At 41.0% G+C, this 12,947-nt stretch overlaps 1 protein-coding gene across 2 annotated transcripts in view; it reads left to right on the plus strand.

Moving 5' to 3' along the window:
• The window catches only part of TOP1MT (DNA topoisomerase I mitochondrial), a 977,649-nt gene extending 965,824 nt beyond the window's left edge, over positions 1 to 11,825 (plus strand). For both annotated transcript variants that reach the window (XM_085604773.1, XM_085604774.1), the window contains one exon: positions 8,392 to 11,825. In XM_085604773.1, the coding sequence (XP_085460899.1) occupies positions 8,392 to 8,494 (103 nt within the window). In that variant the 3' untranslated portion in view covers positions 8,495 to 11,825. The remainder of the gene's footprint in view (positions 1 to 8,391) is intronic.
• The last annotated feature ends 1,122 nt before the right edge of the window (positions 11,826 to 12,947 follow it).

Raw genomic sequence — 12,947 nt, forward strand, 5'->3', positions numbered from 1 at the left:
AAATATTCTAATAGTAACATACAATGTCACTGATTCCGAACCCAGACAATGTGAACGCGCGCAACTTCAATTGTCACACGTAATTCCTTACAATCCCGTCTTTCCCGAGAGCAGCATATACACCTTCCTCTGCTCTACTACGGAACTGCTACCAGCTTCCAAATTCCAGAAGCACTACATATAACTCAACATGACGACTCCAACATATAGTATTAGTACATATATCAATATCATCAAACTAAATCAATAATCAATAAGCTAATATACAAGCAATCTTATCTTATCAGATCAAGACAACCATCTATAACCATCCTCTGCTACCAGAGAAATTGATAGAGATCAGGGTATCTAAAATATGCCCACTACCACGGATAGAGTAATCTCACAGTTACACGCACATACATTCACCATACGCTAGGGCCCATTTCACTAACATACGCTCAAATACTCTACCAGCAATAAACCTGTGGGAAGAAAACTCCTAAACCACCCTGCATCTATATCTAGGACGATAGGACCTGATTATAGTGATTGTCCTTAATCATACTCTATAATCTATACAATAATGATCAAAATGTACACAATAATTGACAAAAAAGAATATTCAACACCATGTTTAAAAGTTATATTGCTTTATCTAAAATTAGTCAAAGTAAAATCAGAATAAATCATTTCTCATAGTTACCTATTCTAACTAAGTGTCAGAACGGGTCAGGACAAGTCTCTCGGTAAAGTCTCTCAAGACGAAGTCCCTCAGCATCGATCCTCAGCAACGCAAGTTCACGCGGCTAAGGTAAAATGGCAAGTGGCAAAGCTCTCCCTAAGCTAACAATTCTTATAATGAAAATTACAATGGAAACACACATAAAGTTTGCAGAATAAACTGTATCACTGAGCAGAGCGAGAAGGAAGGGATGTAACATTGCTACATCTGAAAATCTTCGCTCAGGAAAAGTCACAAGACGTGAACTACGGAACAGGAACCAAGAAACAGAAACTATTAAAGTATCCAACTTGTTCAACTTCCCTCGGCAGCCGAGCCACGGTACATTGTTCATTTCTGAAGCTCCTTTGTTTGCCAAGGACGTTCCATTTCTTTTGGAGATCCTCCAAACTGCTGATGTCCTCATGGAAAGTTTTACAACAAGGACCATGGTCAGTTGTCTTCGACCTTTTTCCAGCAGGGGTCTCCCTTGCCACATCACAGAATATGCCACAGCCAGGCTTCGAAATACAGTCAACTTGGTTAAGGCCTTCATAGGCCACAATAGACCATCTTAATTAAAGAGACAAAATAAACGTTACTACAACATAATGATTAAACAGTGTTAACCCCACTAATACCCTTATGTGTATGCATTTATCTAGCTTTTGCAACATAAAAAAGCATTAATTCAGACAGCGTTTTGTGCTCAAAATAATTAGCACACAGCAACGTTTAAACATAAAAACTTGCACGTTATTATTAAACAGAAACAGCACAAATAAGCTAACCCTCGTATAACTTTCTCTTATGTTTGAACAAACGGATTGATTAGTAAAATCACACTTGCACAAGACAAATAATTAATTGTTAATTATTAATAAATTAATAAAACGCATAGACATGCCAGAGCTTCAAAAGCCCTTGAATTTTCTAAAAGAAAACTCTGCTCCAGCACTATCTAAATGACATCTTGAGACTTGGATGAGTATAATGAGTTAAAAGGAAAAAAAAAACGAGACTGTTTAAGCGGAAAGCGAGGCATGTCCAAGTCTTTGTCTTACCGGTTTTGTTCAGTCTGATCCTTCCCTTTTGGCTGCCATCCTCTTACTGATGACGTCGTGGAACTTCTGTGGGGACTAGCAGTGAGGCTGCGTGTTCGTCATTTTTTCAGAATGTCCAGTGTTTGTTCTGACTACCACTCTATGGTCGAAGAAGTTCTTTCTGCATCACATCGTGCAAGGCAGCTCAGCGTGTGACGGCATGACGCAACGTCAGGAAGCCATTTGTGCAATTGTGTTTGGTGGTTCCCAGGGTAACGGCATTTACGGGACGCTACGCGACAAGCACATCCATCATTATTTCACCGAGGATCAGGTAACACACTTTAATGTCGAAAAAAAAATAATGGTTTAGTGAACGCATGCAGCGTTATGTGTTCTTAGGGTTATCGAAGCACTGGCAGTTCCGTTTTAGGCGCGAGGGTTTTTACTCAAAAGAAATTACAGGTGCCAAAGTTCACCCAGCATCAGCAAGCATCAGCAATTTATGTCACACTAGTTTTGAATTGTCCTTTTAGCACGGAGACCAGCCATAAGTTAAAGCGTTAAATGGATGCACAGATGGGTCCATTTTAAGGATATCAATCCATTTACGAGACTGCCACCTGGTGGATTTTCGAGGGACTTTTTGTAAATTATATTTCACAATATGGATTGTAATTTTCATTGGCAGAAGGAGTGTTATATGGAATTAATCCTTGTGAATAGTAAAACCTATGGCTGCATTGCTTTTCTGATCCGCATGGGTAAGCTGGAATAAAACTACGGCTGTAAGAGTAAAAGTGTGAACAGCGCCAGAGTTTTAAAACCTTGTACGTTAAGAACTGGAACAGTGTTTGTTTGGATGTGATGTTCAATAGCACATATATGTATTAGTAGCGAAGAGGCGCAAAGAGGAGTACTTTCATCAATTAGCGTCAACTTTTGGAGAGTGTAATTGACTTAATTCTAGCGTTCACAGAGAGCAGTCCGATAGCAGGTGTGGCAGATAAAGGATAACAAAAGATGCCACCTTTCAAAAGTATTGAAGTTTTGAAAATTTTAAAGAGTTGAAATGCAAATGGAAAATTGCAAAGTAAATGGAAAATTGAAAGACGCTAGTGGAAAATTTGAAATTGCAAAGTGGAATTTCTATTTAAATTTTTTTGTTTAGGGAAGATCTTGCAACCCTAACCCTGTTTCAGGGAAAAGTAAGGACTAAGGAAGTGAGCCTTGGACCACGACCGGGAGAGGACTATGGTGTCCCAGGACCGGCGAAACCAGAAACTGCGAGAGGACAAAGGATGTCCCAGCACCGTAAGGAGACGAAGACAAAGGAAAAGGGAGTAAATGGAGAACTAAAGTTCCAACCTATCTAGCGGGAGACAACAGATGTCATAAAATCAGTACCGGGATAGGAAAAGAAAGGGAAAATGTGTCCTTTGTCCAGGAGAGTTCACGACCTAGAGGTCTGACGACAAGAGTTCCAGTACCACGAGACAAAATCGTGACATGGAGGTTCTTTCTACCGGTACAAATGTTCCGCGACTAGAGCCGGGCTTTTTAGCCTTAGTACTGAGACAGTTTGTCAACTAAGAAATTTAATTTAAAGTCTAATGTAGAGGCCCAAATTACATCGAGAGGTCTTTAACCCAAGAAAAGTACCAGAGCGTCATTTTAGACTGCAAGAAATCTGGCTAAGATTTTTCTTTGGGAGCATTCTTCCAGAACTATTGAGCATTTGAGGCTTTTGTTGAACTTTTATATCTTCAACTGTGTGCAGTAAGCCGCGACAGACGAAAAACTGATTGGAGTGCGTAAGCTGTCTCTTCCCGTTTTTGATGGCCACAAGGACGGATTGTAGAGAGTAGACTGTTTCTTTTTGTTTTTCGTCAAACGAAGGGAAGAAGGTGGTCATGTCATCGTGATTTTTGTCATGATTCTCATTGTGATCCTCTTCTTATCCTGCCCTTTGCTTTCGTCATCTGGAAGTCCAAGAGGTCGTTGACCTCCTACATGTTTTATGTTTTCTTGCTTTTCCTTTTCATGCTTTAAGCTTTTGTTGGGTGTTTGAAGCGTTTATTGTGTTTTCTGTAAAGGAAGAAGATATGTTGTATATATGTGCTTGCTTTGTTATGGCTACTTGGGGTCAGTAGTCCATTCTTTGTGTTTATGTCTCCTCAACCTCCCTCACTACCTATGAGTGTTCTATCTGGTATGTGAATGTTCTAGTCTTGGCAGTTGATGGTCTGGTCAGCTAGCGAAGTGCTTTATCTCTGCTGTTCTATCTTAATAAACCTATCTTGTAACCAGAAGACGTGTCCTGATGCCTACCTAATCTACTTACAACACCTCTCATTGTTGCCAAGGAGCACTGCGTTGGCATAGCAGCCCTCCCAGAGCGCGTCATCGTGCAACGTGAAATTACACAACACGACGCCAGGCAGCCATTTTGTTGCTTCTTATTAAAAGGGTTAGCGGAACACAATGCAAACGAGCATCAACGTGCCTGTCTCTAATCTCTATGTTGTGAAGCAGGAACGAATTTGGTAAGCGAACTCTTGCTTTAAACTGACTCCCTGAATATACGTCGCGAAATCTAAGAGTGACAAAAGCGCAAGCACTGCCTGTCTGATGCCTGTGTACTTTGGGAAGAAAAAGATTCCGCAAGTTACGCTATGGGCTTGTAAGAGTCTGACGCTTTCAGTGTTGCCATGGAGCTTCACATAAAAAAAAACACCTTTTACCTGCTTTCTGCACACGTTCTGTCAAGGGATCTGACCTCATATTTCGATCATATACTAAAGTGTTCACTCCTGGTTCAAATCACTGGCATTGTTCTTGGAGGTTGAACTTAGGAACATCAATGAATTGGATGGTGTGTGCACTCGTAAGTGTATTTAAAGTCTGTAACTGTGTGAAACTCTTGACAAGAGTGTCACCTTGTGGACTATGAGGTATTTTATTTTCATTAAATCTGTGTTATCGCACACACAGGGAAATAGAGAGACTTGCTGCAGGTGTATGACTTTGTAATACCCAACTACTGCCACGTTGATAAATTCTGACTTAACCAGAAAATGTAGAGGCTATCATGCCGGTAAACACAGCACTTTAAGATGTGGTCATAAGGGTGTTGGAGTGACCTAGTGCCATTGAAGTTAAAAAAAAAAACACACAAAAAAACAAGAACACTTGGCACCAAGTAAACTAAACCAGAAATGAGATGGAAACACTCAGTACCAGGGAATTAAAAGCAGGAACATTTCTGACAGCCCATATTGGGGGCAAAAAGCTTAAGATCAGCTTGGAGACACCAGAACCAGATACAGATGGGGCAAAGTCTGGTCCCAGAACCATGAGGGGACACAGTTCCTTCCAAATCTAAGAATGGAAGTTGGTCGAGCAGAAGGGACAAAGTTCCTCCCGGAAGAAGGAGTAAAATGACTGTCCCATTACCAAGATGGAGAACCTGCACAGAAACGGGGACAAAGATCCCAGTGCTAACACCATGAGCGGACAAATGTCCCAGAATCGGAACAGAGAGAGCCTGGACAGGAAGTCCAAAAAACGTGGACAAAGGTCCCAGTGCTAACATCAAGGATGGACAAATGTCCCAGAACTAGAACTAAGTGGGGGCCCACAACCGTGGCAATGGTCCCAGAACTAGACAAAGACAAAGCTAGTCACAACTAAGACTGTGTCCATCTTTTGAAGAGAGAAAACTTCAAGCTAAAATTAATCTCATAACATCACATGCGATACTGCACTTAGAAATCTTGAAGAATATCTAAGTCTGGAGTTCTCGAAGAGTATCTAAGACTGTAGTATCTGTAAAGCACGGAGGCGTATGTTGAACTGTTCATCTTCAACTTAGAGCGGAAAGTGTTGATGGACGGAAACGGATTTGAGAGAGTGGACTGTCTTTTCCTGATTTTGTCAGTCTAAGGGGAGTAGGTAGTGGTGATGCCTATTGGTTGTTTTGAGTGTTGTGTCTCACCTCACACTTCACGTTTACAATCTTTGCCCCAAAATACTCTTTTGCCTTTGAACTAAAAATAGTTCAAGACGTCGTAGACCTCCTATCTTTCTTAACTTAATGATTATTGTTGTTGTCTCCCATACTTTAAGCTTCATTTTTGTGATTTGTTTATTTAATTCTTTTTTCTGTAAAGGAGGAAGATATGTTGTATATTGATTCTTCATGTAATATGGCTGACAGTGGTCATTCGCCCTTCCTTAGTGTTCTTACCTCCTTAGCCTCCCAGAATACCTGTCAGTGTTCTAACTTGTACCAGAGGGTTCTACTCCTGTCAGTTGATGGTATGGTCAGCTGGCCAGGTGTGTTGCTCTGCTGTAACTTAATAAACCTAACTTGTAACTACTAAGAAGTGTCCTGCTGCCTACTGTCTACAACAGTGAGCTATAGCCATCAGACACATTTTCAACAGGATGCCAAAGGGCACACTTTGCGCTGAGCTGGTTTCACTGGCTCCCTGTGTCAGCCTTCTCCTCTTCTTGCATAGCCTCTCTGCTGTCAGCCAACTATATACCCGGCCCACGCTCCCAATCCCAAGAGCCTCCTGGTTGTCGTACAGGTCGCTTGGGGTGGGAGAGAAGCCCAGTTCTACCTCCAGCTGCCCCTGAGGGAACATAAGGTTGATCAGTGCCACTGGCTCTGGAGAGACTGATCTAGTCCCGGAGGCCAGCTGGAGACAGTCCTTAGCAGGTCATCTGGTGACTGCTCCTTCCAGCTGTCCATGATTCTGGTGTTGTCACCGTCCATGTCCAGTGTCTTGCTCACTATCTCTCCTTTGTGCAGGGGTTTTTAGATGTGGGTGGAACATTCTAGATGTAAGGCATACCTGGCCAATGCTAGAATGCCATACCATCACTCCTACCCTGCCCCAACCCTTCCGTACAACATTCTGTCTCAATCCAATATGCATAAGCTGCCTTTCCCTGGTCAGAGCTTACTTCGCACCTTAGAGGTGTAGCTACGGTAATGGGCAATTCCTCCCTTGTGGTTACTCCAAACCAGTTCTGGGGCAGCTCCCTCCCACACTGGTTTTGGAGCAAGTTGCCTAGAGGAATAAAGGAAGGGGACAGGTCAGGTGTCTGCTTGTGACAGGGAAGTGTACCTAGTCCTAGGGCACAGCCACCAGGCCACCCTGTCAAGGGTAGGCGAACACCTCCCCACACCCAAGCCCTTTGTCCTTGGAGCAATCCACATTTCTCTTCCAGGGAGCCAATCAGCAGTCGGATGACAATTCAGTACTTGCAGAAAGACGTCTAGAGGATTCAGGCAGGAAAATAGTAACTTTTTTTTTTTAAGTACCTGTTGCTTAATAGTTAGACATAATTCTATTTTAACATTAAATTGGATTTTAAAGAACTATAAAAATGATTCCTTAAAATATTTTTCTAGTTGTTACAAATCTGAATTTAGCATACATTAAAAGAAATAATGTAGCCCAGTGTTTCCCTATGGAAGCACCCAGCCTTGCAACAGTGAAAACGGCTTTTGGGGATATTTCACTGTAAGGTCATGATCCGCATTAACATTTACATGTCCTACCTTTACATAACACATATCCTCCCTCTATAGGCAATAAGGCCAATTAAGGGGTGACTTAGTAGCATTTAAAAAGGAAGGTTGAAACCTGTCATAAGGGATTATTTTAACAAATCGAGTTTTTTATTTAAAACTACCATTGGCAGCGGCACAGAGCTTAGCTTTGGGCAGGGAGGGGGAATGGAAGACACAGAGGGTGGGCCAGGTGGATGATGTATGCAGAGGGTTTGGAATGCGTGGCAGGAGACCAGGCAAATGTTATGTATCACTAGATGTCCGAGTTATCAGTGGTTTCATGTTTTGTTTAAATAGAGCTTACTTATCATTAACCTCCGGGTTACACATATCTGGACCCATTCGGTATATTTTGTTTTACTAGGTAATCTTTGTATTTCATTTTGTTTTTCAAGATATGCATGGTTTCCTTTTATTCCCTTGTTTTTACTAAAAAATAAATAAAAAAAGCAAATGGGTAAGATGGTACTCCAACATATCGCTAATATCATCTCTCCTTTCCCTACACCTAATACTTATCCCAATTATAAATGTAACGCTGACCATTATACTGACTCGGACACTTACCTGTGCATTCGTCTTGAGGTTTTGAAATCCAGTGTTTTTTGAGCAGCATTTTCTTTCTTTTTTACCCAATATGTTTGACTTGTCAAAATGTAGTCACCTATCGATGAAGTTCATTACAGGTAGAAGTAGATGTTGCTTGCTGATAGATGGGATAGGGAAACACAACACTCGAAATGTGAGTTGGACAGGGGAACGCTGTCTGAGTCACTTGGATTGGCTGCTAAAGGGAGGACACGTACTTGGCCAGGACTGTGTCGGAATTTACACCACTGGTAAATGCTTCTATGAAGCCCCCTGCTCCACTCATTGTTACCCAAACACTGGACTGCAAGGGTACCATTTAATGACAGAACGCCCTAGATATGGCAGCATAGGAAATACTTGGTTTTTATCAGTAACGTTCTAAATTTGTAGATGCAACTGCTATAGATAAAAAGGGTTCTGTAAATTTGTTTTTTGTGAGTGACCAATTCCGTACCCTTTGTCTGCAGGTGTAAGAAGTTTGGCGTGCCTATTGAGAAGATTTATAACAAGACGCAACGGGACAAGTTTGCCTGGGCTATTGACATGACTGATGAAAACTTTGAATTCTGAGAATTGTCTGCCTAACCTGAGGATATATGGAATTTATAAGCACTCTTGTTATATCTTCACAAATAATGCCAAGAAAATGATACTGGGAGGTTAATATACCCACATCTACATTCAGCCATGTCCTCTCGGTTAAATGGGTGCGACTGAACTTGGGTAGTGTAAATATCGACTGCTGTGCCAGCCAGGCAGGTTGAATATTGTTTGCCTAAAAATGTACATGCCACTCTAATGTTGGACTTGTTGGCATTCAGTTCTCAAAAAATCATGTCCTGTATCAAGTGTGGAGGAAAGTCTCCGAGGTTCGTGCGACAGAGAAAGAATCATGTCATTGTTTTTGAAATATTTGTTTTGGCACTTTGTCTACTGTTACATGTTAAAATGCACTTAAGTGAAAACTAAAGAGAGACATACTCCCTCTTCCCCATTCATAAACTTTGATTTGTGTGTTTACTAATTGCTCGGCAGTGCCACAATTTAACAGTTAAAACGCGATGGAAATAATAAATGCTGCATTCCAGTAATGTATGTATCTGTAGCTGGTGAGAGGGCATGCGGATAGCCATATGCAAAGGAGATGGTTTATGACGGCCTAGGACCTATGTTAAAACCTTGACGTTTCTTGGAATTATAGTCTTTATTTTCTTGCTTTCTCGTTTGTCTGTTAGGTTGATTGAAGAAATCCAGTCAGTATTGAATTCAGGCTGCTTATTCCAAATAAAAACAGTAGTGCATTGCTGCGAGACGCACACCTCTTGATCTAGTCCCTTATTTTGACACTCGGCTGCTGTGCTTCTTGCCACAACTTTTGACCTCTTGTTTGCAGAGTTCATTGCCATCGTTTAGTATCGCCCCTCAGTTTCCCAAGAACCAAACTACTTTTGTTTATTGCTGTTGAAGAAGCACATTTGCCTCGATGTACTGTATCTTTACTATTTGTATTTTACTTCAAAGAGGGGAGACCCAATCTTGGATTTCTACAGAATGCATGGTTTGTCATTCCTGAGAAGCATTTGGCCAGCTCGCCTTTTCGTAGAAGTGCTTTATGCAAACTGTAGTGATGCTGCTATGAACCTCTACAAGTGCTTGAAGGTTCTGTCATCGATATTCTATTTCACGTGTACATTCAGCAAACAATGTTGGCTTGCAGCTGGTGATGGTATTGAAGTCTGGAATTAGAAGGAAATAATGAAGGTAACTACTTATTGGTTGTTTACCTTGTTTGCATCACCCCTTCCAGTTGAATGGAAAGATCGCTACCAAGGGCATGCTTGGAAGACGTTTTGTAGGTTTTGTCTCGATGTAAAATATGTACATATTGCGACTACTCTGGCTCTTAGTTTAATAAGCTATATTGGGAGAAGCCCAATTAATGTTTGGAAAGCTGCAGCTTTCGAAGCAAAGTGAGGGTGGAGATGGTGGCTGATCCTCTGGGGTTACTACTACACCTTTTAACATTTGAAAAAATTATATTTTTTGTATCTTGACAAATGTTTGCCCTTCAAGCCTAGACAGCACTTACAATTCAGATCATTTATCGCACATCAGAGGTGTTTGTCTGCAAAATTCGTAAAGTAGTGTATCACATGTGGGGTACAGTGGATCAGATTTGGTCATTCACAGATTAGAGCAACCTGTACTATTCAAAGAAAAGTTCCTTTTAAAATATGTATTTGAACTCAAGGAAGGATTTATTATTTTTATTAAGCAGACATGTAAGGGCCATTTTCCACTCTCCGGCCACATGTGAGTACCATGCTCAATATTGAATCTGCTCACCTAAGTGGAGTGGTGGAGAGGAATTCCTAATAAAATATCGAAGAGATTAAATATTCTGACAAACACAAGTTGTGCAGAGCCATTCTTCGTACATTCAAATAGATAAGTTGCAATGATGTAAGGTTTTTTAGCCGTAATAAAAGAACGCTTATTAAAACCTAATCATTATATAAAACTTGCATGTTCATCATTGTTCAAGTAAAATGACACCCTTCGGGTAATATCACGGAGGACAGTGCTATACTGACATAAGCTGATGGAATAAGGACTTCTGGAGTAGAATTGGAGATCCTTCATGTATAGGAAGGATTTCTTGGAAGGTGAAGCCATTACATCAGTGCATTTGTTTGGTCATTATGGATCTTGGTGTATATATTACATGCTGTAGGAGAGCATCCCGAAACTGCCATGGGCTATATGCAAGCAAAATGTAAAGATAAGGAATTTAGCACATTGGTCCCTAACCTCACCCTGCTTTTTGTCATCTGAATATATTCTGCATATGGCTTTCGTTGGTCAGAAAATGTGGAACAAAATATTTAAGTGCAAGTTTTTCATAACTTGTGTATCCGGGAAACGCTGAATATGTGATTTAGGATGTGAATGTATGGAAGACCACTATATCATTATGGGTATTTATTTGTAAAATACTAATGAATACGGATTTTCTACAAAATAGAAAAGCAAGATGGGAAAAGCTTTGAAAACATCCTTTGACATGGTAATGTCCTAAAACAGCTTTTTTCTCTCTCGTCTTTTTCGGACTTAGGGTTGTTTTCCAGAAAGGCACAGCAGTTTTCAAAACCTAGTGACTTGGTCTTGTTATCGAGTAATTTTCTTTGTGAATAACAACTGTGACACCCTTTTTAGGTGATGCTCATACAAGGACATTTTGACGTGTTATGATAAATGTACTGTAATCTTGCTTGGGTGGAAATCTTTGTGAAATATTCTGCCGTTTTCTTCTGGACCTTACCCTGCTGTCCAGTTTGCTCTTTGTAACACATACACTGGACGGTCTGCTGCACTCGTATGATCTGTTGTGTTAACCTGTGTAACCATAACAATGCGTTCCCTGTATGACTGCAACGAATTGCAAACTGCCAATTACATAAACATTTGTCGTCATATCGCACTCAGCTCTTTTGCTGCAGGGGTGTCACTGTAACGCCACCTGATAAAGCAATAGGTTTCTCATGTGAAATTGCCATTGAAGTAAGTGTGCTGTTCAAGAGCACCCCTAGAACGTAATTAGAAATAATTAATGATTATGTGGAATAAAAAGAATTAAGTATACACTGTCTACCCAGAGTTGTGTGAGTAACAGAAGACAATTATATAGTACGTCTATTACAGAAGTCCAGATGTTTGTTTTTGTTGTGGTGGGTTTCTAATGTTATCAAACTGCGTGTTGACTCAAAATATTTAGTTAAATATACCTATTCAAAGAACATTTCAATAAAGTCTCAATATTTTTGTGTACCCTGTTGTGTTTATACATAAGAGTATATTAAGTGTTTACATTGTTTACACAATTAAAATTAATTTGAAGGTCGCTTACTGTTTCTTTAATAAAAGTATGTGAATGCATATCGAAGTTAATCTGAAACTTGTGTTACTGCTGCATGTTGCAAAGCTGGACAAAGTCAGGAGGCGTCTTAGCAATTAATGAATGGTGTGCCTTGGTTTGTGTAAAGCCAACGTGTCAACCGAGATTGATCATGTGTCATGTGTAGAGATTTGCCAGGAGTGGGGTCGTTTTTGGAGGAGTCTAGCGCTGCACCGCAGCTCTTCAGGATGGTTAAAGTTAAATTGCCCTGACAGGATCGCATTTTTTAATAGCTTTTATTGTTTAAAAAAAATGCTATGTTGAATGCTTATTACTTTTAAATGGTGAAACTTGAATCTGAATTGTGAAGGGTGAATCACTCGTAAAGGTGGAATCAGAAAGCCTTGAATTACTGTATACTCGTTTTCCGGCCATAAAGTCTGAACTTTAGTTTTTCAGCCATACAGACAGACTGCAGTGAGGTCAGCGCTCTAGTAGTAATTTGCACAGCCTTAAATTGCGGTTGGGACGTAGGTGCGCAGTGGACACGCTCAGCGCCTGGGATGCAGGCACACCAAAAGGCAAGCCTGTGCATCCGTCCGCACCCGAACCGGGTCATGGCCCAGGAACCCTGCTCGAATGTCCTCAAAAGCTACTCTGCTCAATCCCTAAATTCGCCTAGGCTAAAACCCTCCCTGCCTACCTGCCCACCTTTATGGCCAGGAAACTGGGAGAAGTGCTGCCCTTTCTGCAGTTTTGAGTTTTGTAGCCTGAAGGAAACCAGAGGTAAAATACCTGGACCCAAAAAATGGAATCTCCCTGTCCCGCCATATCTCGAACTAGGGCTCCAAAGATCGAATATATGAACAGTAGAATCAGTAGGAAGAAAGAGAATTTGAAACAGTACTATGGAGACAAGAATGTAGTCCCAGGGATCAAGAGATTGTTGCAGATACATCCTCTTTGGAACATCATGGCGGTTGGCAAGTCTTAGGGTCTATAGTGCAGGTTGTGAGCCAAATGAACAGCCCCAGGAGGCATAAAGTTGAAGGTAGTGACTGACATCCTGGGCTGTCTCAGGTGGGTGCCAAACATGAATCCTGATGGTGACGGGGTAAGAGATTACGT

The sequence above is a fragment of the Triturus cristatus genome, chromosome 5_1, assembly GCF_964204655.1.
Source record: "Triturus cristatus chromosome 5_1, aTriCri1.1, whole genome shotgun sequence".
Lineage (NCBI taxonomy): Eukaryota > Metazoa > Chordata > Amphibia > Caudata > Salamandridae > Triturus > Triturus cristatus.